This window comes from Platalea leucorodia (genome assembly GCF_965183815.1).
Source record: "Platalea leucorodia genome assembly, chromosome: 21".
NCBI lineage: Eukaryota > Metazoa > Chordata > Aves > Pelecaniformes > Threskiornithidae > Platalea > Platalea leucorodia.
This window is the reverse complement of record NC_138843.1, coordinates 4,372,898-4,398,687: the sequence shown is the minus strand read 5'-3', so window position 1 is coordinate 4,398,687 and position 25,790 is coordinate 4,372,898. Positions and strand designations below refer to the sequence as shown.

The 25,790-nt window shown below is 57.6% G+C and overlaps 1 protein-coding gene across 8 annotated transcripts; it reads right to left on the bottom strand.

The window, feature by feature from the left end:
* Nucleotides 1–1,605: 1,605 nt before the first annotated feature.
* Nucleotides 1,606–25,773, bottom strand: ZBTB7A (zinc finger and BTB domain containing 7A). 8 transcript variants are annotated; one of them, XM_082331418.1, is made up of 4 exons: nucleotides 19,194–20,418; nucleotides 18,797–19,031; nucleotides 7,471–8,675; nucleotides 1,606–3,547 (listed from the first exon to the last, which is right to left on the bottom strand). In XM_082331418.1, exons 3-4 carry the CDS (start codon nucleotides 8,658–8,660, stop codon nucleotides 3,094–3,096), a joined length of 1,644 nt encoding a protein of 547 aa, XP_082187544.1. In that variant the 5' UTR covers nucleotides 8,661–8,675; nucleotides 18,797–19,031; nucleotides 19,194–20,418; the 3' UTR covers nucleotides 1,606–3,093. The 8 variants fall into 8 exon arrangements, with proteins under 8 accessions (XP_082187544.1, XP_082187541.1, XP_082187545.1 ...); XM_082331421.1 differs by lacking the exons at nucleotides 1,606–3,547; nucleotides 18,797–19,031; nucleotides 19,194–20,418 and adding exons at nucleotides 4,045–4,639; nucleotides 24,397–24,475; nucleotides 25,692–25,773; XM_082331415.1 differs by lacking the exons at nucleotides 18,797–19,031; nucleotides 19,194–20,418 and adding an exon at nucleotides 23,625–23,742.
* Between the last annotated feature and the right edge of the window lie 17 nt (nucleotides 25,774–25,790).

The following is a 25,790-nucleotide window of genomic DNA, read 5'->3' as shown; positions in this document are numbered from 1 at the left end:
TTTCTCTCCCCCCCCCCCTTCTCCCCTCCTCCTCCTTTTTTTCCCCTCTTCCCCCCCTCCTCTTTTTTCCCTCTTTTCCTCTGCTTTCCCTCTCTGCCGGCTGCCCGAGGCCTGGCTGGGGCGCAGGCAGCACCGGGGTGCAGGCAGCCACCGGGGTGCAGGCAGCCGCCGGGGTGCAGGCAGCACCGGGGCGCAGGCAGCACCGGGGTGCAGGCAGCCACCAGGGCGCAGGCAGCCGCTGGGATGCAGGCAGCACCGGGGTGCAGGCAGCACCGGGGTGCAGGCAGCCGCCGGGGTGCAGGCAGCACCGGGGCGCAGGCAGCCACCGGGGCGCAGGCAGCCGCTGGGATGCAGGCAGCACCGGGGTGCAGGCAGCACCGGGGTGCAGGCAGCCACCGGGGCGCAGGCAGCACCGGGGCGCAGGCAGCTGCCAGGTTCTGCCCCGCCACCAGCGGCCGCCGGCCCGCAGCCCCCCAACCCTTCCAAGGCTCCTTCGGGGCTGGGGGGGGGCGAAGAGCAGCAGCGAGGAGCTGGGGGGGGTGGAAAAACCGGGAAGAAAAATTAACACAAACTAGAAAAGCGATACCACAACTCCGATTACAAAGAAGAACCTCAAGTCAGTGTCTATTTACAAATCCACGCTCGATTATTTTTTTTTTTGCATATGCCAGAAGCAGCCGGCGCGAAGCGGAGGCGCAGCCCGGCGGGGGCTTCGGCCGGGGGGGGGGGGGTTGCTGCTGCACCCCCCTGCCCCGAGCCCCCGCGGCCGCCGGGATCCGGGGTCCCCCCGGCTCCTTCCCGGGAGGATTCGATGCCCAGATCCGAATTTGCCTGCCCGGGGCGGGAGCGGGAGGGATGCAGCAGCCGTGGGGAGCATCAGGGCCCCCCCAGGCCGGGGGAGATGGGAGAGCCGTCTGGAGCAGCACCGGCACCCAAACAGTGAAAAAAAAAACCCCAATATTTAAAAAAGAAAAAAAAAAAAAAAAAAAGGTGGGGGGAGAAATGAACAATACACAAAACCAGACCAAACCCCCATGATTCCTGCCTAAAATTCAAGCTTCCATGGGTTATTTTTGTTTTTTTTGTTTTTTTTTGTTTTTTTTCTTTTTCGCTCGTGAAGTGCAACGCCTTCGGAGGGCCTGGCGTCGGGGCATGTCACAGAACCTAATTAGCATCGTTCCTCCCAGCGGACACCTTCCGGCTTTTATTACTCCATCAAATATAACTTGGATTCTGCCTATGGTTTGTTTTTTGTTTTTTTTTTTTTTTAAATATATATATATATATACACATTTTTCTTACAAAAATAAATTTAGGCTTTTTTTTTTTTTAATAATATTTTTTTTTTTCCGTAGAAGTTGGTTTTGACTTGTAAACATGTTTCGCTTTTGCTTTTTAAATTAAGATAAAGTGATCTCAAAGTACCCGTTCCATCGCAAAGTGCTAAGACTTCTTTGTTTGTTTTTTTTTTTATTTTTTATCATGTGTTTTTTTTTTTTTAATTTTTTATTGCTTTTTCTGCATTAAATAAACATCCATCTCTCCCCCACCCCCACCACTCAGCCCTCCCCCCCAGCACACACTCCCCTCTCACTCCCTCTCCAAAATACATTCGGCCAAACCTGCTCTTGCTTTGAGAGTAAAAACAAAACACCAAAAAGGAAAAAAAAAAAAACAAAACAAAAGAACAAAAAAAAAAAACCCCAAAATAGCCCCCCCAAAAAAAAAAAAAAAAGGAAGAGAATCTAAAAAGTGCTTTCAAAATAAAAGGGCTTAAAATCTCTTTGTCATTTAAAAATGTGCATTTAGAAAACAGGTGACCAGCTGAAAGGTGCCTTTTCTTATCGCCCTCTGCTAACCCCGAGGGTTATATACCCGCCTTTAGAGCCATATAGCATCTATATATATATATATATATTTTGGGAACGGGGCTGGGGGAGCTGGGGCCGCCGCAGCTCGCCTCCCCCCCTCGCCCCAAGGCCTCCTGCCCCTTTAAGGGAGACCTCAAATAACCTTTTTTAAAAGGAATTTGCCATTTTTAGGCGCTTTCGGGGCGTGTGGGAGCACTGCTGCGCCCACCCAGTGCCGAAAATATACTGGGGGGAGGGTTTGACCCCCCCAGCCCCAAATTCTGCCGGGGCAGCGGGTGCCGGGAAGGGGCCGGTGGGATCCGTGCTGTGTCGGATCTGGCTCAGCCCCTTCCCGGGACCAGCTGGGCACCCCGGGACGGGGACGGACACGGGGACGGACGCTGGGACGGACGCTCCCTCACCCAGCGTTATCCGCTGGCGGCCGGCGGCCCCAGCCCTGGGTGTCCCCAAGCAGGGGTGTCTCCAGCCCCAGGGTGTCCGACACCCGCTGCCGACCGCAACCCTGCACAATCCTGGTTGTCCACTCACGTGATTAGGCAATTTTCGGCAATTTTAGGCAATTTTCGGCAATTTTCTACAACCAGCCACTGCCGTCGGCTCCCCTCTCTGGCAAATTCGGCTTCGCAGCGGGGCTGGTGGGAAGGACCCGCACCCCCTACCCCAAAAACCCGACCCCGATCTCCCTGGAGGGAGCCGTCTCTGCCCCGAGACGCAGCAACGACCGAGCATCTCGCGCCGCTGGAGCTTCGCCTTCCCCAAAAGCGGAGGGGGGAAGGCTGGCCCCGCTCCCCGGCCCTCCGAGGCACCGTGTACCGCCCGCCCTGAAAGAGCCCTTCCACTCCTATCACATTTTTTTTTTCCTATTTTTGCCTTTTTTTTTTTATTTCCTTAAATAGATCTCTCTCTGCAATAGGTTTTTTTTTTTTTAACGTGTGTTTGGACACAAAATAAAGCTTTGGATTTACATGGAAGCTCTTTTCCATGTGACAGAGCCACTTTCCATCTCCACCCCGTGCTTCCTAGCATCTGCCTTTCCAAGAAAAGGTCCTTGGCTACTGAGGGATCCTCGGGGGAGCCCTGCTTACGATGGGAAGATTGGAAACATAATATATATATATATTTTTTTCTGTTTTTTTTTTTAAAAAAAGGGAGAGAAACATCTTTAAAGAGAAAAATCGGAGGAAAAGTACTAACTAGATTTTGTGACACTTTGTTTTTTGGTTTAGGAGAGTCCTTGCGTGTTACCCTCAGACGACCCTCCTGCTACATTCAATCCTGATGCTTCATTATTTGAATTATCCTCAAAGTGCTGCTGCTCCTCGCCGTTCCTCTGCAGGGTGTCCTCTGATTCTTGACTCTCCCCACCGGCTTGAAAACTTCCATCTTCGGGGTTCCCCGTAGGGGTGGTAGGCAGACCCCCGGCATCTCTCACCCGGGGTTTACGGCCCCTCCTGGATCGAATACCGTTGCATCCATCTTTTTTAAGGTGCCTGTGCAAGTGGTCGGAGCGGACGAAAGTCTTGAAGCAGCTGTCGCACTGGTAGGGCCGCAGGCCGGTGTGGACGCGCATGTGGTTCTTCAAGTCGTAGTTGTGAGCGAAAGCGGCGCCGCATTGCTGGCACAAGTACGGCTTCTCCCCCGTGTGTTTCCTCATGTGAACCTTCAGCTTGTCCTGCCTGCGCGGGAGAGAAAGGACAGGAGGGGGGCAGGTCAGCCTGGGGGTCTGCCTTTGTCCCTCGCACCCGGTACCGGGCTGAGCGTCGCCCGGTACGGGTTGAGCGTCACCTGGTACAGGGCCAAGCATCGGTACGGGACCGAGCATTGCCCAGTACGGGACTTGGCACTGGTATGGGACCGAGCATTCCCCCGTATGGGGCTGAGCATCACCCGGTACGGGGCTGAGCATCAGTACGGGACCAAGCATCGCCCGGTACGGGGCTGAGCATCGCCACGGGACCGAGCATCGCCCGGTACGGGGCTGAGCATCGGTACGGGACCGAGCATCGCCCGGTACAGGGCTGAGCATTGCCACGGGACCGAGCATCGCCCGGTACGGGGCTGAGCATCACCACGGGACCGAGCATCGCCACGGGACCAAGCATCGCCCGGTACAGGGCTGAGCATCAGTACGGGACCAAGCATCGCCCGGTACAGGGCTGAGCATTGCCACGGGACCGAGCATCGCCCGGTACGGGGCTGAGCATCGCCACGGGACCAAGCATCGCCCGGTACGGGGCTGAGCATCGGTACGGGACCGAGCATCACCACGGGACCGAGCATCGCCACGGGACCGAGCATCGCCCGGTACGGGGCTGAGCATCGGTACGGGACCGAGCATCGCCCGGTACGGGGCTGAGCATCGGTATGGGGTCAAGCATTGGTACAGGGCCAAGCATCGCTCGGTACAGGGCTCAGCATCGGTACGCAGTCAAGCATCAGCACAGGCTCAAGCATCGGCCGGTACAGGGCTGAGCATCGCTACAGGGCTGAGCATCACCCGGTACAGGGCTGAGCATCGCCTGGTATGGGGCTCAGCATCAGTACAGGGTCAAGCACTGCCCAGTACGGGGCCGAGCATCGTTACAGGGCCGAGCACTGCACAGTATGGAGCCGAGCGTCGGTACGGGGCCGAGCATCGCCCGGTACGGGGCTGGCTGGCTCCCGGCAGGGCCCGTGCTGCCGCAGCTTGCCAGAGCCAGGGGAGGGCAGTTGCAGCAGCCGGGCCGGGGGCCAAGAAGGCCACGTGAGCCGCTGCGTCTTGCTTCTTCCTGGAGGAAAAAAAAAAAATCAGGCACGAAGCGCGTGGCAGGGCAGCGCAGGCAGCGAGGAGCACCGGCCCTGCCCGGGCGGGGGGCAAGGGAACCGCTCGCCTCTTGCCAGGCGGATCTGGCCCCATCCCGCTCTGCTCTCCGGCAGGGAAAAGGCAAGCCCCAGCCCTGCACGCCCTGTCGCAGCACAGCCGCCGCTGCCTTCACCCACGGGGGGAAATTCTGGCAGCACGAGGCCCCAAGAAGTCCTAAACCTTAAGGGAAGGATCAAAACACCAAGGACGTGTCCACCTCTGGCTTTAACGCAGCTCCCAAAGGGGGTGGGAAGGTGGGCCTTGCTTAAAACAACATGGTACGCGGCACCACATCAAACCAGCTTTTTAAAAATTTTTTTGTAATTTATAAAATTTTATAAATATTTATAATTTTTATAAATCCACTCTGCCTTTTTTTCCAGAAGATTACGAGGGGGCCGTCGCCATTCCTGCCCCCGCGAATGCAGAGGAACCAGGAAGCACAAGCGAGCAAAAATCAGCGTAAACCGACGGGCTCTGGTCCCCACCCAGCAAGGGGGTGGCAGGGAAACACCCCGTGCAAAACAGTCCCGGCTCGTCCTCCTGCCTTCAGCCCAAAAGCTCCTTCCAGAGCAGGGACTGCTGCTCTCTGAGCAAGCTCCCCGCGCCCAGGCTTCCCCAGCCCACCGCGATACGTGGCGTTTTTAATGGCACAGGGAAGAGATTTGTTTTTGAGCAACGGCACCGTCACCCAATGGGATGAGGATGGGGAAGGAATGCAAAAGAATAATAAAATCAGGGGGAAAATAAGGATGATGGAGGGCTTGGTCAGGTTTGCATCCATTTTTACATTGGGAGCCTCTGGGATAAGGCTTCGAGCACAGCCCAGGTGCTAGGGGAGAAGCAGCAAAAAGCAACTCACTGACACCGCTGCCGAAAACAACCCAGAGCAGAGGGGAGCTGGGCCGGCAGCTTGAGTTTATCACGCTCTGCGGTACCCCGTGGCAGGCCGTGCTGGGGGGACGAGGCTGGCGCACCCCGGGGAGCCAGCCACGGGCCGAGGGAGCTGGGAACCAGCTGCGATTTTGGGCAGCAGCCTCAAGGGAGATTTTCCATGACCAGTGTGAACGCTGTGGGTCGGAGCAGGAGCTGGATGCCGTGGGGCAAGACACAAGATGGGGCACAGCGCTGGTGGGCAGCGAGGCCGATGGCAGCTCCCTGTCCCGTCTGGGCTTCTCTGGGATGTGTTTTGGCTGGAAAATAGCACGGCCTTGGCATATTGTGAAATGGCCTTGTTTAGAGGGGCTAGGATAAGGATGGAGTCTCTACCCTGTTCTCTGCAGTGCCAGGCCCTCCCGGGAGCCCGCAGGGAGCAGGTCCCCATTCGAAATCCACAGGAGGAGGGCGAGATCAAAAAGCGATGAGATGGCACTGCCCCACCGACCTCCCCCTCCTCGCCCAAAAACTGCCATGCCTCCCCTCACCTCTACCCCCAGTGTCGATGGCTGCCAGGGACCCCACGGCGTTGCCGCATCCGCTGGCTCCCAGCCATGTGAGGACCTTGGACCGCTCAGGTGCGGCGGCCGGATTCTGCACAGGGGTGTGTGCGCAGCACCCAGGGGCTCCCTGGCACACGCGGGGCAGATCTGGCACGGGGCAGGGAGGTGCGGTGTCGCAGGGCCCAGCCGCGCAGGGCCGGGTGCTGGGGGAGCGGCAGAGGGCTGGCATCCTGCCCCCACCATTATCTGCATTCCTCAGCTATCCAACATGGGGCTGGGTGGGGCGCCGGCCACGGGACAGGCAGCGCTGTGGGGCAGGACACGGCCTCCTGCCCACGTCCCAGCCCCACCGGCTCCATGCCAGAGCCACCTGCCACGTCCACGGGCTGCCCACGGTGGGGAGCAGCCCCACGGACCACCCTCCCCCCCCCAAGGAAGAGGCTCCTGGGAAGCAAAGCAGTCGGCACTTGTGAAGCCGGGAATATTTCAGCAGGCAGAGAGCAGGCAGGGCAGGCAGCCTGGGTCCTCTGCCAGACAGCCCACACAGTCCCTCGGCAGGGCCAGGGGGGACCGGGGTGGGACCCCCGCACCGGCTCGGCCATCACAGCCGCAGAGACCAGAGAGAGGAGGCGGCGCTGCAACGCATGGACTCGAGTGAACCGGAGGAATCCAAACAATATCCCCTTTCTTCAGCGTTCCCGTGGCGGAGGGAAGGAGCAGAGGAACCCTGATTAGAAACAGCGCCGAGGCGAACGCCCCCAGGGAGCCGAACCAAGGCACTGGGTTTTACGTGTTGTTCAGGGCGGCCATCGCTCAGCCCATCATGGTTCACCGAGAGAGGACGCGAGAGATGTGGGGTTCAGTCTCTTCCCAACCCAACTAACCGCCACTGGCGCTTCAGTCACCCCATGGAGCCATTTCTAAATGACTCTCCAACTCCTGCCTCAGCCCCGGGCTCCTCGGCCACAATGGAAATACCAAGGGCTGCAGCTCTGTTTCATCAACCACATTATTTGGCCTCTGCAGAAGCCTGGGTCTGGCCAGGTTTCCAGCAGAGCTCAGCAATTCAGGACACCAGGATGGTGTGACACTGGCTATCAAGACAGGCCCCTTGAGATACCTCAAGAGTCAGGCACCCAAATTGCTCGTCTCTCTGGAAAACTCTAGCCTTCATATCCAACTCGCCTGTTGAGATGGAAATTAGTTGAGCAGGCAAGATAAAACTGCAGAAGATGAGCCCTGTGATGGCCCCCCGTGAAAGGCAAGAGCCGGTTTTGTGCGATAGTCCCCTCTCCTCCAGCGTCCGCCTGCTCCTTACCTGGTGAATCGGACGTTGCAGATGTTGCACTCGTAGGGCTTCTCCCCGGTGTGGGTGCGGATGTGGCGCGGCAGCTTGCCAGCCCCCTGGATCACCTTCTCACAGATGGGGCACTTTTGGAATGCTTTTGCCCTGATTTTCTTCTCCACCTTCTGGGACCAGGATGGATAGACGTCGCCCTCGCTCGAACTGCCGAAATATTTCAAGTAATAATCCATGACCCCATCGTCATCCTTTCGGTCATCCTCCCCGAGCTGCTGTCTCCCCACGGTATTCATCATTTGCTGCAGCAGGGCGCTAGCAGCCAAGTCATCCACCTCCCTCGCATCATCCTCCGTCTCCGCTCCAGGAGGAACGAAGCTGGGGGAGTCGCCGGCTTCCTGCTGGTCCAGAGGCCCCCCCGGGGTCCCCTCCTCTTCTCCCGGTGTGGCCAGGCCACGGCCGCTGTAATGTCCGTTCTGAGAAGGTGAAAACAAGGAGCCAGGAGCTGTGGCCTCCTCCTCTCTGTCCAGCCACATGGCTGGGTTGCTGTCAGGATCACAGTCATTCGCCTTTGGTCTTTCGTTTAGGGGGGCTTGCGAGTAGAAGTCTATGCCATTGCAGTCCGGCTCTTCCTCCTCCTCTTGGCCTCGGAAGTTCAGTCTCTGAAGGTCTCTCAACTCTGGGTTGGTCCACGGAAAGCTGCCTTGGTGGCCATTGACGGGGTTGCTCTGGAAGAACTCCAGGTACTCTTTTGCTCTGAGATGGTTCCTTTGATCAATTTGATCTACTGTATCCATCTGGTCATTTTTGGCCAGAATCTTCCTGTCCAGGAGATCCGTGCAAACATCCCTTACCGCCGGGATCTCCAGCAGTGTGGCGGCATTGAGGATGTCATTGACATTTGAAGTGCTGACAGTAAGGGTCGCGGTGTAAGCGAACTCCAGCAGAGCCGACAAGGCATCCGCACTCACAAAGTCTATCTCATACACGTTTTGCTGGTCCACCACTAACCCTGAGGTGAAGAGCTTCTTGAAGTACTGGCTGCACGCCGCCAGGACGGAGCGGTGGGTGGGGAACTCCTGGCCTTCCACCAAGATGACCACATCGCACAACAGCCCGTTGTTTCTCTGCTCATTCAGACTGCTGAGGATGTCGCTGCTGTGATCGGGGAACGGGATTCCTATGGGGCCGTCCACGCCACCCGCCATCTTCGATGCAAAAGGCTATGAGAGAAGAAGGAAAGCGCAGTGAGTCACAGGGGCCTCGGCTGCTCGGAGGCATTGGCATCGCACGGGCAAACTCCCAGCGCCGAGCTGCCCGTTGGCAGGTACCTGGCCGCCGATGCCAGCGTGCTCTGCAGCGAGCACTAGCTATCGGCTTGCGTGCCCTCCGCACCTCTCCGCATCACCGTCGAGTCCATCGCCCTGCCTGGCATTTAAGACATGCCTCCATCAGCAGGTGAGGATGGACCCGCGCTTACCTTCGCTCTGGGAAGGAGCAGGAGAAACACAGCCCAGGTGCTCTCAAAGTCTGGAAGAACAGCTGAATTAGCACGGATCTGGGCCAGGGCTAGCAAGCCTTGGCAAGGACCAGGGTTAATACAGCCAGACAGCATCTGGACCAAGCTGGCAGGCATGCCTGGCGATGGGCTAGAGCGGCTTGAGCCTCACCAGTGGACCCCAGTCCACCTCTGGGAGTACTTCCCAAACCCAGCACTTCTACTGGAAAGGTCCCCTGCTCATTCAGCCTCGCTCTGCCCAGCCGAACTCCTGATACAATCATGTAATCACTGGGAAAACAGCTCCCATCGCTCGTCCCTGGGCTCCCAGGGTCCGCACGCACGCTCAGAGAGATGCGGGCAAGGTGCTGGCACCGAGCATCCTTTGCAAAGGGCACAGCAGCAAGCTCAGTGCTCGAGGGGACTGGTGTGCAGGAACGGGGGAGCTCCAACCACCCCAGCCTGCTGCTAGGGGCGTTTTACAAAGAGCCGAGCTTAAACACTTAAACCCAAGGCACCCACTGCACCTTCCCCAGGAACAGGAGCCTCGGCGGTGGCCGGAGAGGAAAGGAGACTGGTCTCACGGAGCACCGGCAGCAGACCTGGCACCAGCCCCCGGCATCTCAGAAGGGCTTCAGCAGAAGCAGCAGTTCTTTCCAGTGCCGAGGGTTTGTTTGGAGAAAGATAAATAAATCAGTCAGTCACTCCTGATGTGCTAGCATGGCAGAAACGGATCCACTCGACTTTAAATACATCCTCTCTCCAAAGGCTGAAAAAGCCCGAGCGAACCGAGCAGCCCAGTGCTCGTTTGCCTCCGTTCGGAAGGGATCCCCCTTCGCCGGGAGAGGTGCACCAAGGCCAAACGCAGTCTAGAGCAAAACCCTTATCTTCTCCCAGGCCCAGCCTTCTGACATCTAAACTGGGAATAATGTTTCCCTCCCCTCTGTCTCAAGCAGTAAACCCCTCTACTCCTTGCAGCAGAGACGCTGTCTGCCTATAAATCAATATATTTGCTCCCCTCACCCCAAGGACTGGATCATTAGGAGCTAACACAACCAGCAGTATATCCACCCACAAAGAATGTGGTTCATAAAATACCGTGGCACAAGCCTAAGTACCAAAGTCCCCCGTTTACAGATGGGGAAACTGAGGCACGGTGGGAAGTGGCCTGCCCCACGTGACGGTGGGGATGGATGAGTCAGGAGCACATCCAGAACAGAAGTAATTATACAGGAAGGAACTCCCAGCGCCGCGTTGTAGCATGGGGATCTAGCAACCAGGTTGCAAAACAACGCTCACTTCCCGACACACACCCCCCCCCCCCACCCCCATTCTGGGCTCGCTAGCACATTTCTCAGTAGTTCTTCATCGTTTCTTCTTTTTAAAAAACTTCATTGATTCAAGGAAAAAAAAAAAAAGGGAATTTCTGCACCTTCTTGTTTTCTACAAAGAAAACACAGAAGGCAGTTCTGAGTCCGTGAAACACCAATCTGAAGCAAACCCCTCAATATTAAACAACAGCAATCCATAAACCAGCCGTAAACTCATAAACTGCGTAAACTCATCACGCAAATGCGATGGGGGGGTCGGGGTGGGAGGGGAGAACCAGAGGAGCCAGGCTGGATGCACAGGGCAGCCGGTGCAAGTCCTGCCACGAGGACCGAGCACCGAAGCAAGGCGGCTTCCCGAGACACTGGGAGCAAGGGCACCGACTCCAGAGCCGCCTCCTCGGCTTCTGCAGCGGCAGGATTTGAACTCGAAGCCGTATTTCACAGGTTTTTTTTAAAATAAGAGGTCCTCGCTAGGGAGGAAAAGGCTGTTTGATGGCTGAGCGCAGCCTGGGGACCAGGAAAGCCAGCACTGCTCCGAATTCGGGCACTGGTTTCAGATGTGACCTTGGACAAGGTCACCGCATCTCTGCATCCGCAGGGGGTCCAAGGGACGCCCCCGGCCTCCCGAGCTGTTGGGCTACAGCCAGGGAGGCCTCCGCTGCCTCAGCATCACTTGCCCCACTCCCACCAGGGCAGCCCCAGAGCTCCCAAACCCCCCCAGTCTGAGCCACCGCCACAGCACACCGCTTCCCAGAAAAGGGGGTCCGACACCTCTGCCCACCCCCCACCTCCCGGCCCCAAAAATGACATTAGAGCCTTCCCCCCGCCTTTCCCCTCTAGATTAGATGCTTTACAAAGCTTTTCCCCCTGCCCTAAAGAGAATTTGAGCTGCGTGAAGCATTTTGAAGCTTCAAGCAAGTCTTCTGGGCAGCGAAGCTTCGTCACCCACACAACCGGGCTTTGTCGGCTGTGGTGCCCAGCTCCGGGGACCGAGGGGACCTGGGGGAGCGAGTCAGGCTGTGCGGGCAAGGTCACCCCCCCAGGCAGGGGGGCCGGGACAATCAGCCGGACAGTGTGGGAACGGCTGCAGGGTCATGAGACTGCCGAGGGCTGGCATGGAAAGTTGTACAACTTTGCAACTCATTCTCCTCGCACAACACGCCCTTTGTGTCCCTCATCTGCGGTGGCCGAGAACGTCGAGGGGCAAACGGGCTGCCCCGAGCCCCCCGGGAATGGCCACGGCCAGAGACCACCGGGCTCCTTCCCCGAGCGCTGCCGCCCAGCCCTTAAAAATCACACCCTGTTCCCTCTTCAGGGGGCTGAACAGCCGGAGTATTAAAGCCTGCGCAGAGCTGGGTGGCTCACGGGATTAGTAACGAGAGATGGAGCCTTCCACCTTTACGGGTTCAGAAAAAAAAACCCCACCAGGAGCAGGCACAGGGAACAACGCCGTGCCGGTGGGTTGGGCGAAATCCGCTTGGAAAGCAGCTCCTGACGGCCAGGTGACAAGCGACAAAAGCCGCTGGCATGACCGCCAGCTAGTCCCCTCCTTGGCAAGAATAAGGTCTGAATGGGCCACCAAGGGGGAGATTCAACTACTGACCTAAATTTCCCAGGCAGCTCTTTTCTCTCTCTACACCCCCCGACCGCCGAAAAGGCCTTAGACACTTGTTGTCCCAGACTGCGCGTCTCTGCAGGGTTGCAAAGATGCCACATTTCATCCCAAAGTGGCTGCGTTTGAGAAGTTAGGAAATCGCCCTCGCATGTAACTCGCAGCAGCCGAGGGGGCACCGTCAACTTAAAATACGGTCCGTTTGAAAGAGAGAGTTTACAACAATACCAGAGCTCTCCAATTTATTTACAAACCTTATTTACAAACCTGGCGTAACACGACGCACATCCCTAACTACTCAGCTAACTGCTTTCATCGGTGCTGAGCCCGCTCTGCATTTCCAAAATACCAACGCAGCTGAGCGTCGGCTATCCCTGGCTCCCCAGCTCAGCCCGACACAAACACAGCCCCACTCCAGGCAGGAAAAAATGGCATTTTTTTGTGCAAGGAGTGCTGCTGAACACCGTGCGAGCGAGGGAAGCCCCCCGCCTCCCCGAGACGCTGCTCGCGGCAGTCTCCGCTGTTCCACGTCCAATTGGTTTCACACCGAGGCCGACTGCTGTTTGATGCTGCTCCTCAGCACTAAAAGGTTATTTTCTTAAGCTCAAGTTATCAACTCGTCCCTTTCAGCCGTACCAGACGAACTGCCAAAGAGCAGAACAGAGCGTTAACCGAAACCCCTGAGCTTGCACTTTACTCACCTCGAGTCCAGCGGGATGTCACCCTATCGCTTTCCTACAGGAGTTCTGGAATTTGACATTTACATTCAAATGAGACGACCACATTAAGATGGGATCACAACCAAAAGCGCTGACAAAACACTGCTTAATTACTAGTTTTCCACATAACCTCAGTGGTTTTTGCTTTTGCTTCTTCGCATTGCTTTAAAATTTAGCTGGGCGAACTGAGGAACCAGAGCAGCTTAGAAGGGCTCTGAAATACGCAGGTATCAGGTGGGAGAGCTAAGTCACATCTGGTTAGGCGGTAACAGCGAATGTTTTCAACGTGCTCTTCATCCGGAAAAGATCCTAAATCGCTTTACAAAGGCAGGGCTCGCCTCTCCCGCAGAGGTGCCACCCACTCCAGCAGCACGGATGAGAAACTTGAGCAACGCTACGTGCCCGCTCCGGGTAGAAAGGGAAAATTATCATTGCCTTTTCCACCAAGCACGAGGCGGAATGGCTTCAGGGCACTGCTACAATCCGCGATGCAAGGTTTCCTGGGAATAGCTGCGTTTTGGGCTATGGCACGTGGTTATCTGGCCTCTTGCCACTCAAGGTACCCAAGGAACGGAGATCACAAGTTGCTGTGCCCCATTTCTTAGAGAAAACGCACGTATGACAGTATCAGGGCAGACTTTGCAGCAGCGCTGCTGCGTGCTAGAAAAGAATTATTAAAATAATGTTGCTTTATAAAAAAAAGAAAACCCAAGTCAGTGGTTTGCTGCCCAAGGACCAAACATTATCCTAGCCCTCACTCACCACCGACTGGAGAAATGGGCATTTTTTCCCTATGAATAGCTCACCCCAATTATAGGTCACACAATGCAAGTCCTTGTCTCTTCACTTTATATTTTGGGAGCGATCATCCCAGTTCCCCCCTTCCTTCTTCCAGCTGCATGGACACATCTGCAAGCCCGGATCCCTTGAAATAAAAGGCAGCTCTCCGGCCATGCGGAGCATGAGCCATCATCTCTGCTGACACCAAGCTCTGCAACATCCCAAGGACAAGCCCGAGCAGGTCTCCCTCTGCCCAGGATCCACCCTAAACTATGCAGAGGCCTCAGGAAACACACCTAGCACGCAGCAGCATACAGCCAAAAAGGTGGGAAGATGGTAGGCAGAAGGAAATGAAGGAGGGTGTTTTGCCTGCTCGGGAGAAGTCACTATTTCAACCGCTCTACGGTGCCATTAAAATTCAACTGCTCTCTAAAAGGAACGCGCTGTTGGCAGTATAGTGCCAAACTATCCGAATTAAGTGGACCTGCAAAACAGACGCATGTTCTTGAGAGGAAGACCCCGCACATCAACCGAAACAAACTGCAGTGTTTGAAAAAATAAGATAAAATAAAAGCATGCTGACTCTTTTTTTTTTTTTTTAAAAAAATCGAAATCCGCACCATTTCAATAACGCAATGGGAAGCAATCTTTTGGGTTTAGCAGGTAATCAAGTCATCAACAGCAAAAAGAGTGAATTCGAGCTTTCTTGTATCTTGACTGGTCGTTGCATCTGGGATAAAACACCAGAGGACACGAATGGCATGACTGAGATCACGCAGCTATTGAAGTGAAGAGATCAGAGCAGGACGAGCACCCTGCACATATCTGTGGCCTCTTTGAGGACAATATGGCTCTGTTTTCTGCAAACGGGCATCCCCTCCAGCCCCCTACAAATGCCCGTCTGAAGGCACCGGCTCTGGGAAGCATCTTATTCCCCAGCGTCTCTGCCACAGCTCTCAATGCAGGGTCTCTGTTACCGCAGCTCTTATCGCTGGATTCACGACATGAAGGCTCGTCTAAGGAACGAGACTGACCACATCATGAGGATTCAGTCGGCTCCCAAACAGGCACTGGGCTGTTCACACAACCAGACCAAACTACCGCTCTACTGTTTCCTCAAAGCGGGATGGTTGTTTTGTTCTGATCCTTCCAAAGATCAGAGCTTTCCGAGCATCCCGCTTCAATGTCTCAAATTTAATGTGAAATGGAAGAAACAACCGAGATGCTATGACAATACCCGACAAGGTGGCCCGAGCTTCTCAGCTGCAGCAACAACCCTTCGTTTCAGTCCAACTCGATGAACTCGCACCACTATCAGGTACGCAAAACAGCTGGGGCTTTCCTTGCCGCTGCCAGGTCTGACCTGCCAGGGAGGTTTGCCTCTCCCAACTGTCTAGAAATATATGCCTGGGCAGCATAGGAAGCTCCAGCACAGAGTCAACCCTCGTTCTAAGACTGTTTCATACCAAGCAGCTGCCCAAGGTAAAAGGAAATCCACCCAAAAACCAGCAGATACCTCAACCTCCGATCCTCCAGCACGGATCAACACCACATCCCTCATCTTAGAAGAGCCAAAGCACTCCACGAGCCATGTATCGACAGGGAGGAAACACCTAATACAGCACAGAAACAACCGTCTCTGGGGCAGGACGCACAACGATTTAGCAGCAGCGAAGTTCAGGCAGGAAAGGAGAATCCCACATCCTGCTACCGCTGCCAAGGGAACTCTGGTAGGAAGAATATCTGGTAATTGCTCCCATTGAAGTTTGGACGGAGCGCTGGAATTGAACGCTCCTCGGACCCTCAATGAGCATCATGGGAACTTTAATGACCACAAGTAATAAAGAACCTTGATTTTCCTTCGCATTAAAAAAATAATAATAATAATAATCCCCTCCCACAGCAGAGCACCTCAGAGGTAGGAGCGGTGCCAAGCGCTGGCTTTGCCGTGGTGCTCTCCTCTCCTCGGGCTGGCCAAAAGGGGCAGATCTGCAGAGCTGGTGGAGCAAGGACAACCCTCCCCCAGACGCCAGCCAGCCATTTCCTCGCTCAGGAACGGCTGCATCCTGTGCTCATTCAGAGGAGCCTGCGTAGGTCTGATATATTTGGCAGAGCATCTAAATCGGGCTGGAAGAGCCGCATTGAAGAATTCGGATGAAGAAGTCCCAAGCCCATGTTACACCAACGCTTCAGCTCGGATATCGAAGCGGGCTACGAAGGGACGACCACCAAGCCTCTCATCAAGGTGACACATCGCCGAGCAGCTCCTGGACAGACAGGTTTTGGGGGTAATTCAGCCATCTCCCTGCCACCTCAGGCAAACCGTGGCAGCTGATTGAAGGCATCCCCAAGAGACCAATTTAAATTTTACACCTCAACCCATTTATAATCTTTTCAGTGTTCAGAACTGCCCCCCTCCCAGCCCTTCCCACTGCTGACACAGTGGGAAGAAGCGAAGGAAAACTTCACCAAGACACGTCGGTGGTGTAACAGCGAGCACTCGTGCCAAGCCAGAACCGGAGCAAGAGCAACTGGAACCAGGCTCCCGAACCCTGCCGGCAGCGGCAGGTTGCAAAGCAAGCAGCAGAAGAGATGGTGCGGCCATGACGGAGCACGGAGATAATGAGGACGCAGGTGGAGCTGGTCTCCGTGGTGCTGTTAATGAGATGGTAGAGGTCTGGGATTCCTCATCACACTAGAGGAAATCATTAGGGACACTGCTACGGAGCGCACCAGGAAGAAAAGGGCTTGTTCCTCTTCGTTTTCCAAAACTGCTTGAATTTAAGTGCTTTTCACGTGTTGGTCCAGAAGAGAAAGGACATGCCAGATATGGCTTTTTTCTAGTTGCATGGAGAGCGAAAGGACAAGGGCCGCTGAGGAAAAGGGCTCCCAACTACCAGCTTTAACACCAAATCCAGGGTCTGACCAACCGACTGACCCTTCAGCAACCCCATCCCTGTTCCCCTCCCTGCCGCCCCCATTCAGGCTCCGTATTTCGATCCAAACTCTGATCTCTCAGCACAACCGCAACACAGACAGTGTTACTGCTGCTGACCAGGAGAATTAAACAAAAAACAGCAAAGCGAAAGTCACCTGCAGCAGTGCACAGTGCCCGCTCCCGACGTCTCCTGAATGCTTGGGCACGGAGGAAAGCACTCTGCATCTCCCAGGACAAGGTCTACGGCTTTCACGTAAACCTAACGGCATTCACCGCACACAGAAGACACACGGTGCAGCTCTATCTCTAAAGATGCTGGCAGCTCACTTCCACAATCAAGAAAACAGATGACGGATGACCAAACGTCACACTCTGCGACACTGCAGATCCCTACCGATGTCTGTAACTGGGAAGGGATTTCCTTCCAGGGCACAGCACAGCCTCGCACGGCGCACGGGGAAGTTTGGTTTCCGCTGCAGCATCAACTACTGGCAAAAACCAGAAGTCAGCTTAGACCCCGACAGACGGCAGTGGTCTGCTCCCGCCTGCCACGTCATGTGGCGAAGCACCGCGGCCCAGCCTCCGCCAGACCTGTTATGGCACATCCGAAAGAGGCGGCCGCGGCGCGGCACAGAGCCTCCCCAACCTGCCGCCCCTCCAAAACCATCCCGTGCCAGATCAACACGCGGCCCTTTTCACCGCTGACAGCACCAACCAGGACGTACTAAAACTTCTCTTATGTTGCAAGGTTAGCTTGAACTGGTTACTCCACCCAGACCTCCTTGCCAATTTTCTCCTTTGTCATCAGAGACCGTATTTAATCCAGCAGGAATGTGCCTTGGTTCAAGCCCGTGTAGTCACAGACACAAGGCCCGCGCGTGTCCCCTGAACTTCGGTGCGTGCAGGGGTTTACTTTTGTGCCAGAAGCCCCCCATCACCGGCACCACTGCTCTGGCTCGGGTTTTCTCAACATGATGGTCCCGAGTCCATCACGTGAGGTCTTGGTGCTGGGGCTGTCCGTGGGCAGCACGAATATCTCCACACTGAGAAGAAATGAGCCACCATCCATCAAGGAGGCTGAGAGCTGCCCAGCGACCCTCAGATCCTGCTACAAAACCCACCTTCGCTCCAGCAAGGCTGCATACGAATTGCTCCCAGGCCTCCCTCCTCTCCTCAGCCGAGCCGCTCCAGCCTACGCACGCAGCCCTCAGCCTGCTGAAAACGTCCAAGCATGGTTTACGGGGCCGGGAGGGCCGGCCACCCTTGCATTAATGGAAGCTGTTTGTTTTACTGCTGAAACAAACTCTTCAAAAGCCAAGCCCAAGTGTGCCCACACGCCTGTTGCTGCAGCCCTCCGACGGGTTTTCTCCCACATAGCGCTGCTGCCGTACAGCAACAGAGCAGCTCCCTGCAAAACCACGGCGGGGTTTTCGGGAGATCCTGCAGAATACCAAGCCCTTGCTATTCAGTCCCTAGTTCTCCTAAATACTTTAGAAAGCCTCAGAAGTTACACACAAAGGGGAAAAAACCCCAAGAAAATACAAAACATGAAACTTTCTGTTTCAATCCTGGCTAAAGGACCAGCCCTCGCCTAGGAGCAGAGCGTGCATGGAAGGGGAAGGTTTCTTTTTCAACTCGAAAGCCCCGTAAGCCTGGAGGCACCGAGATCCACGCAGAAATAAACTGCCAATATTTCAAAAAGGCAACATTCGGCCCCTTCGCCAAAGGGAGCGACTGAAGACTCATCACGAAGAAACGAAGCCGCCGTCAGCATTAACCCACTGCTCGGCAAAGCACGAGGGCTGAGCGGGGGCTGCCGGGCCACCGGCACGTCCAGCCGCTCAAGGCTGGATGAAAACGAGAGCTTCTGCGGGTCACATTTTTTACATCCTCCTCCCCTTCAGAGACCAGGCCTGATCACAGATCAGCAAGAGGCCAAATCCTGCACTCCCCACTCCGGCCAAAATCCCACCAAGTCACCACCACCTCGGCATTTTCCCCAAGAAAGGCCGACAGCACCTGCCCCTTTCGCACCCTGATCCCCCTCCCACGCCGCAGCTTCTCTCCATCTCCTAAACCGAAAGGACCATAGGAACTGCTCAAATCCCAAATCCCCCCATTCCCGCAGCTCCCCCACACCCGTCCGTTCCCCGACCTGCTCCCTGCGTGCCCGGCTCTCGAGCCCAGCTCCCCTGAGCCCCAAAATCAACCCGTCCCTCTCCCACCCCGCAGCCATGTCACAGGTTCCCCTTCGCAGCCTCCGCGTCCTCCCCCTCCGACAAGCCTGACCTTTCCTGCCCCGCTCCCCCTGCCTTCAGCGTTCGATGCCAGAGGTCTAGCATTAATCTAATTGCTTCAAATGGCACCTCGAAGACTGGTCGTCTTTTCCACACCAGGAAGGGGGGGAAAAAACAAGGAAAAAAAAAAAAGAATAAGATTGGAGTTTACTGACAAAGCAGAGCGTACCGGGCAGGGCAGTCCCTTATGTAATTCCTAGTTTGTGGATAAACAGACAGCTCGTCTCGCCGTTCTCGACTCCACGCGACGTGCAAAAGCGAATCCCGAGAGCAAGCATGCCACACGCTTCATCCCTGGCAATGCTGTCCTGCCATGAAGCTCTTTTCCTTCCCTCCTCGGCGCACGACTGGGCAGCACGGGGACGAAGGGAGGGAACGCTGAACCGGTACCGCATGTACTCTGCCTGTTGGGGCAAGAGGCTCCGAGTAACTAGAGAGCAGCAACCTGTAGCTACAAGCCTACCTTCGATGCTTGCCCAGCTCCGTGTTGGGTAGGCACTCAAGCAAACAAACAAAAAAAAAAAACAAAACCAAAACAAAAAAAAAAAAAAGAGAAATCTACTTACTGGTTTCCAGTTTGCCGGTGGGAAATAAGTAGGTGCACGAACCAGGAAGGAAACAGCGTGCACAACTGCAGTTTAACAGCAGGCAAGAGGGAGTTAAAACACAGCGCTGGGATGCTTGGGAGCATCCTCTGCTGTGAAAAAAAGCAGGGCAGCAGTCCTCCCCGCAGCAGGGAGAGGATCTCACGCAGTTTCAGATGGGTATTACAGAACTGCAGGGGTGGAAAGCAGGAGGAAAACGGTCCCGAAGGTGCTAACCCTTCACAGGCAAAGAAACCACCCAGCAAGCGCCAGCGCCCTGTGTTTCTGCCCGGGCCACTGCACCCCGGGAGGGCGCACGGATCTGCGCCCAGCTTTGAAGAGATCGGCGAAAAGTATTTGAGACGGCAAGGCTGTCGTCAGGGAGATCACGCTCCTGACAGTCCGGCTGTACGCATTTTTTAAGGGGTCAGCGAAGCAACGGCGTCGGAAAGCCGCTGATTGCCAGGGGATCTGCGGCTCATCTCACCGACGTGGCCTTGGCTCCCACCTGCAGCCACGGGGCAGCTCGCACCCGTTTCCAGTTTCTCGCACCTTGTCACATTAAGAGAGGACGCTGATCCCCACAGTCTCCTTCCACCTGCAGCCCGAGATCTCGCAGGAAGATTTACAAGTCCCTCAGACGGCCGAGTCTCCGGCGGGGAAGGAGCCCCACCGCGATTTGAGGCACAGAGCGACTTTTGCTCCAGGGAAGTCGCGTCCGGACTCTGCTACAGGAGCCAGCAATGACACCGGGGAGGCACGGAAACTGAAACTATGCGCGGAGGGAAGACGATATGGGCAGGGAGCTGGGCGAGAAACAATTGTCCCTGGATACTCGCAGAGGATCCCGATGCTTGTCTGACCTCGTTTATTCCTGCTCTGACGTCCTACCGGAGCTCCTCCGGGACTGGCGGGATGCTCCAGGCACAGGTATTGGGACGGACACACAGAAAACCGGCTCACGTCGATCGGGAGGCAGCACCGAACACAAACATGCGCCAGTTTGGATCAAAGGGTCATGGGATTGGGTACAAACGCTTCTCTTCATCCTAGAGACTGACTGTCTTTCTCCCTTTCCCTGAGTTTTGCTTGTCAAAAGGCTTTTAATTACAGATTGAAACCAGTCTCTTCAAATTTGAGGTTAAGGCTGGTTGAGAGCATAGTTAAGAGCAACTGTTTATTGCTTTGACTATGCAAGATAACGAGTAGGATTCTAATTGTTTGCCACAGAAGTCTTCTTCAATAAATGCAGCATCCTGAGACTGGGAAAAAACCCTCAAGTGTCAGTTTTAATCAAGATAAAACCACAGTTCTCAAGCATTTAGGCTCCATCTCAAATGCAGACCAGGAATTTCACAGCCCCCCCCCCCCCCCCCAATTTTTAGGTTGGACACCTGCAGAAGACTCGATTCTGCGGAGTTAAACCCCGGCGCTCAGGCAGCACGTTATCCGCCAAACGAGCTCTCTGTAGGACAGGCAGCGCAACCAAACCATCGCAGCGCCTTGATATAAGCATAAATTTCTTCCCTGATTTGCGTCCCATGCCGACATCCAGATTCTCACGCCGGGAAAACAACCGTAATTTTCAATTCTGCTTTAAAAGTCACAAAACACAAAGCAAACCCACCGCATTCACCGTGCCAAATTAATTCCACCCAGCCGCGGCTGGCCCGGCACCTCCACAAAGCAGAGCTCCTTATTAAGCCCACGACAGGGCTAAAGATCATCATTGGACCCACTACCACAATGCAACAAGATGCATATATGAGCAAAAAATAAATTAAAAAAAAAATAAAGGCATAAGAAGACTTGCAGATCAGCAGAAAATGAACAACTGCTTTCATTCACCACCAAATTTATTAAGAGTTCTTGCTTGCAAAACTCTCCCCTGAGTTACTAACGCAATTAAGGCTTGGTGGAAAAATCCCACCATCTCACCCATGTTTGGGTTGCGCCTCTTCACTCCCTCTTTCACCAGAACAAGCCTAAACAGGGGCCAGAATGAATATTAAACAAGAACGGCTCCTCTCTAATAAACTGCTCAGTTTCTCTCCGTCTTTTTTTTTTTTTTTCTTTAAAGTTGTTTAAATACAACCTCTCCAGCAAACCATCAGAATTAAGCCAGCCCGTCTCTTCCTGATCAGCCTTCAGAAGTGCCCACATACTGCAATTTCCAACCAGGACCAGCAGAAACATTCAGAAATAAAACATTTCCTTAAAAGAAAAAAAAAAAAAAAAAAAACAACACAAAACCCAACGCTTTTTAAAATGACGAGATGACCTTTTAGCTCCGCTGCTATGCTGCGCACAACTTCAACCCTCATTAGGTTGTAAATTCTTCCAGGCAGAGACCTTCTCTACCCGTGTCTATAAAGTACTTATATAACAAGTTATGGTTTCGATAGCCAGGACAATTAACAGCACGGGGAACGTGGCTAATCTTGAACTCAGACCAGCAGCAAACTCTTACCAAGAGTCCTTGAGCCGAGAGAAACTTTTGCTGCCCAGCCTCCTGCTGCCCTGCAAGCAAGAGGGTCTCCGGGAGGCTGGCTGAGCAGACGGGAGAGCCGCATGAGGTACGAGCAGTCACGTCGCTTGCCGATGCACGACAGGAACTCTTGTTTTCAACACACAAACACTGGGATTTAAAAGTTCTGGGAAGAGGAAGGCCCAGGTGCCGGGAGTCCCGCTCCGCATGCGGGTCCGAGGGCTTTTCCCACACTGCTGAAATAACGCAAGCGACAAAGCCCTTTCCCTGGGCAGCGACCAGCTCCCCTCCAGTTTCAGACGATGGTCACCGCAGCAATCTGCCCCTGACTTTGTCGCCTGCCATCAGCCTCACAACCGCAGCGCTCCCGGGGAAGCCGGCGTTAACCTTGAGCCCTATCTCAGGAGCTCAGCACCGGAGCTTTGGGTACCTGAAGGCTCGATTCCTGACCCACCGCCTCAAACTCAAGAGCCCTGAGATGGGGGACGGTGAAGACGGGGAAGCCTCACAACCCTGGCCAAGCAGAGAGGCCTCCCCTTTGCTGCGAGCAAGGCACGCTGCCCCTCATGTCAACCTCCGCAGCAGCTCGCCGGCCTTCGCCGCTGCGCAGCTCCAGCGGCGGGGAGAGAGGCTTATCCTGCACGGCTCTTGCAGGGCAGCCCTCGGCAGGGCCCAGCCGCCGGCTTTCAGGGCCCCAACCACCGAGGGAGGGGGGATTATCACCGCGAACCGCCGCCGGCTGCCCGACCTCCCTCTGCCCCCCTCCGCGCACGGGGCTGGGTGCGGAGCCGGCCGGGGGGAGATAAGGAAGGGGTGGGAGAAAAAAAAAAAAAAACCAACACAAGAAACAACAAACCCCAGAGAACGAAGGCAGGGCCAGCCGGCAGCCCGGGCCGGCCTCCCCCCGGCCGGCTCCCCGCGGTGACGACCTTGGGGTGCTGAGGGACAGGAGGGGGAGCCCCGGCGGGGACGGGAGGGAGGGAGCGGCCCGGCCCGGCGCCCCCGCACGGGTCGGCCCAGCCGCGGCCGGGCTGGCAGGACGCACGCCCCGGGGGACCCCACCCAGCAGCCGGCCCCCCCCTCCTCTCTCTCTCCCCTGGCCGGGTCGGGCCGGGCCGAGCCGCCCCCCCGCGGCCCGCTGGCGGCGGGGCCCACAGGGAGCCTTGGCCGGGCGCCACGACCCCACCCCTTCCCCCGGGCGGGCCGCCGCCAATGGAGGCCGGGCGGGGGAGGGGGCGCCCAGGCGAGGTCCCGGCCCCGCGGCCGCCGCCCGGGCTCCCCCGGGCCGGGCAGGGGAGGGCGGGGCGGGCCGGGCCGCGGCGGGGGCCCGGGGCCGGGGCGGGGGGCGCGGGCCCGCCCGGGGAGGCAGCGCAGGCCCCGCCGCGCCTGTCCTCGGCCACCCCGCACCCCGCGCGCCGCCCGCCATTGGACCGGGCGGCGGCGGGCGGGCGCGCAGGGGCGGAGGGCGCGCCCCGATTGGCCCCGCCCGCTGCCCATCAACACGCCTCCCACTCGCCGCGCGCGCGGGGCAACCCGGGAAACGTAGTCCGCGCTCTCCCTCGCACCTGCGGGGCGGCGCCGATGCCGGACTACAACTCCCAGGAGCCCCCGCGCCGCGCCCCCCCCACCCCCCCCCGGGCCCTTCCCCCCCTCCGCGACCCCCCCAGCACGGCCCGGCCAAGTACAACGTATGCAGGCGGGGGGGGGGGGGCGCCGCTGCCCCGGCCCGCCCCAGCCCCCCCCGGCCCGCAGCCCCCCCCGACCCCCGTCTCCCCCCCCCCCCAACCCCGGTGCTGCCCCTGGGGGCGGGGGGGGGGTCGGGCCTCCATTCCCCCCCCCCCCCCCCCTCCCGCCCCGGGCCCGACCCCCGCCCGCCGCCGCCCCCCCCCTCCCGGTGCTCCCCCCCCCCCCCCCCCCCCCCGTACCGGGCGGGGGCCGAGCGGTCCGAGCGAGCGGAGCGGGCCGCGCCGTGCCGAGCCGGGCCGGGCCGAGCCGTGCGGGCGGGCGGAGCAGGCTCTGGCCGCCCCGCGGGAGCTGCTCGCCGAGGCCCGTATGCGGCTCCTTCCTGCTCCGGCCGGGGCCGCCCCGCTCTTAAAGGGGCCGCGCACCGCCCCCCCCCCCCCCCGCCCGCCGCCCCCCCCCGCCTCGGGGCGCAGCCTCCCCGCCGGGGAGGGGGGGGGGCCACGCAGGGCGCGGCTCCACGCAGGGGGAGGGCGGGGGAGCCGGGGTCCTTTAAGAGCCCCCACGGCCCCCTCGCCCCCCGCTGCGTGGGCCGCTCTCGGCGCCCCCGGTACCCGTGTCACCGCCCCGGCCCCCCGCGGGCCCCCCCACGGGGCACCTCCGTGCCACCCCCCCGCGGGGCCCCTCCCCGCGCCCCCAGACCCACCCGTGTCACCCACAGGGCACCTCTGTGTGCCCCCAGCCCCCCTGCGTGTCACCCCTCCTCCTGCCCCCCCCCCCCCCCCGTGTCCCTCAGGATCCTCCCACTGTCCCCTGACCCCCCCCACCCACGCTGGGAAGGGGACACGGAGTGAAGCTCTGCCCAAGGTCAGCCGTGGGCTGGGAGCCAGCCCAGCGGGGACAGGACAAACCCACCGGAGCCACCACCTCCAGGCCTGCCCCGAGGCAGGGGACACACGAACAACAAGGGTGGCCCCCACCCATGACCAGAGGGCCAGAGCTCTTCCAGATACCCACCATTCCGCTCCAGAGTGAACAGCTCCTTAAGGCCGGTTTCCTGCAGGTTGCTGGGCTCGTCCGCATGGCACAGCAGCTGCTGTGGGGCACCCAGCCCCGGCAAGGTTTTAAGGAAGATTTTGAATTAATAATAATTTTTATAAAAATTAATTAAAGGAAGAGAAAGAAAGAAAAGAGAAGGCTTTGATCAAGAGACCCCTCCCGGGGCTCCCAGGGGCCTCTGCTCCCGCCCCACAGGCCAGTACCCCTGGAATTTCCCCATTTCTCCCCTTTTTTTCCTTAAATAACCCCGCTCAGCTCCTCACAGGGGCCCCGAGGGCTCTACCCGCACACTCACCCTGCAACACCCACGTCCCCACCGCCCCCCGGCCGGCGGAAATCCGGGGGGGCTTTTTGGGGGGGGTTGGTATCGTTAACCCCATTCTGCAGGTGAGGAAACTGAGGCAGGACGGGGAAACGCGGCTGCAAGCGGCGATTGAGGGGATCCTGGGCTCCGACACCACGCGTGGAGGGGGGGGAGGCAGGGTGGGGTGCAGGGGGCTGGGGGCCCCCCAGGCTGCACCCCAGGGCCAGGCCCTACCACGTGCCGGCGGCCGCACGCTCACCGGCTGCTTTCGCTTTCCCCCGCCGCGGCCGGGGGCACGCCCAGAGCCCCCCCGCCCAAAGACGAAGCCCCAGCGTGGCCCCCCAGCCCCCCCAAAAGCCCTCCCTGCTCGGGGGGCACCCCAAAAACGCCTGCCACACAGATATGGAGGGCACCCACGGAGGTCTGGGGGGAGCCAGGACCCCGAACACGCCCATCCTGTCCTACAAAAGAAGCAGGGTTGGGGGTTCCCTTCCTCCAGCCCCAGCCAGACCCCCCCTCTTCCTCCCTGCACCCCCAAACCCCCCCCGTGCTGCAGGGGCCATGCTCTCGCCCAGCCTAGGGACCCCCACCGAGATTCCCAACCAACATCACGGAAACCTGCCGCGGAGCGAGCTTATCCCGCTCTCTGCAGGATGGCCCAGACCCCCGGGGGACCCCGAAGCACCGCGAGAAGCAAAACCGGGACCCCCCAAAGTGCCACCCCAGGAGCTTCGCACCAGGGACCCCACGGAGGGGACAGCGGGCGCCCAGCGGTGCCTCCCCAGAGCCCTGGCAGCGCTACGGGCACAAGAACTCAGCAAAATAAAGTTATTTTTCAGTTCTGGGCCTGATTTAGATTTGGCCAGCGCTGCCCCAGGCTGGCAGAGCCCAGCTTCACCTCCCCCTGCTTCCTTTCACCCCAAACATTGAAAAGCCGCAAATATTTCACCCCAAATATTTCAGAGCCAATCCTGGCTCCCCTGGGGCAGGATTTAGGGCATCGCACCATCCTCAGACCCCGCATCTGGAGCTGCCTCATGCCAAGATC

Coding starts and splice junctions, on each gene's coding strand:
- ZBTB7A (XM_082331415.1), bottom strand. CDS start 8,660: ATGGCGGGTGGCGTGGACGGCCCCATAGGAATCCCGTTCCCCGATCAC. Junction 3,548..7,470: donor TGCAACGTCCGATTCACCAG/GTAAGGAGCAGG, acceptor TCTCCCGCGCAG/GCAGGACAAGCTGAAGGTTC.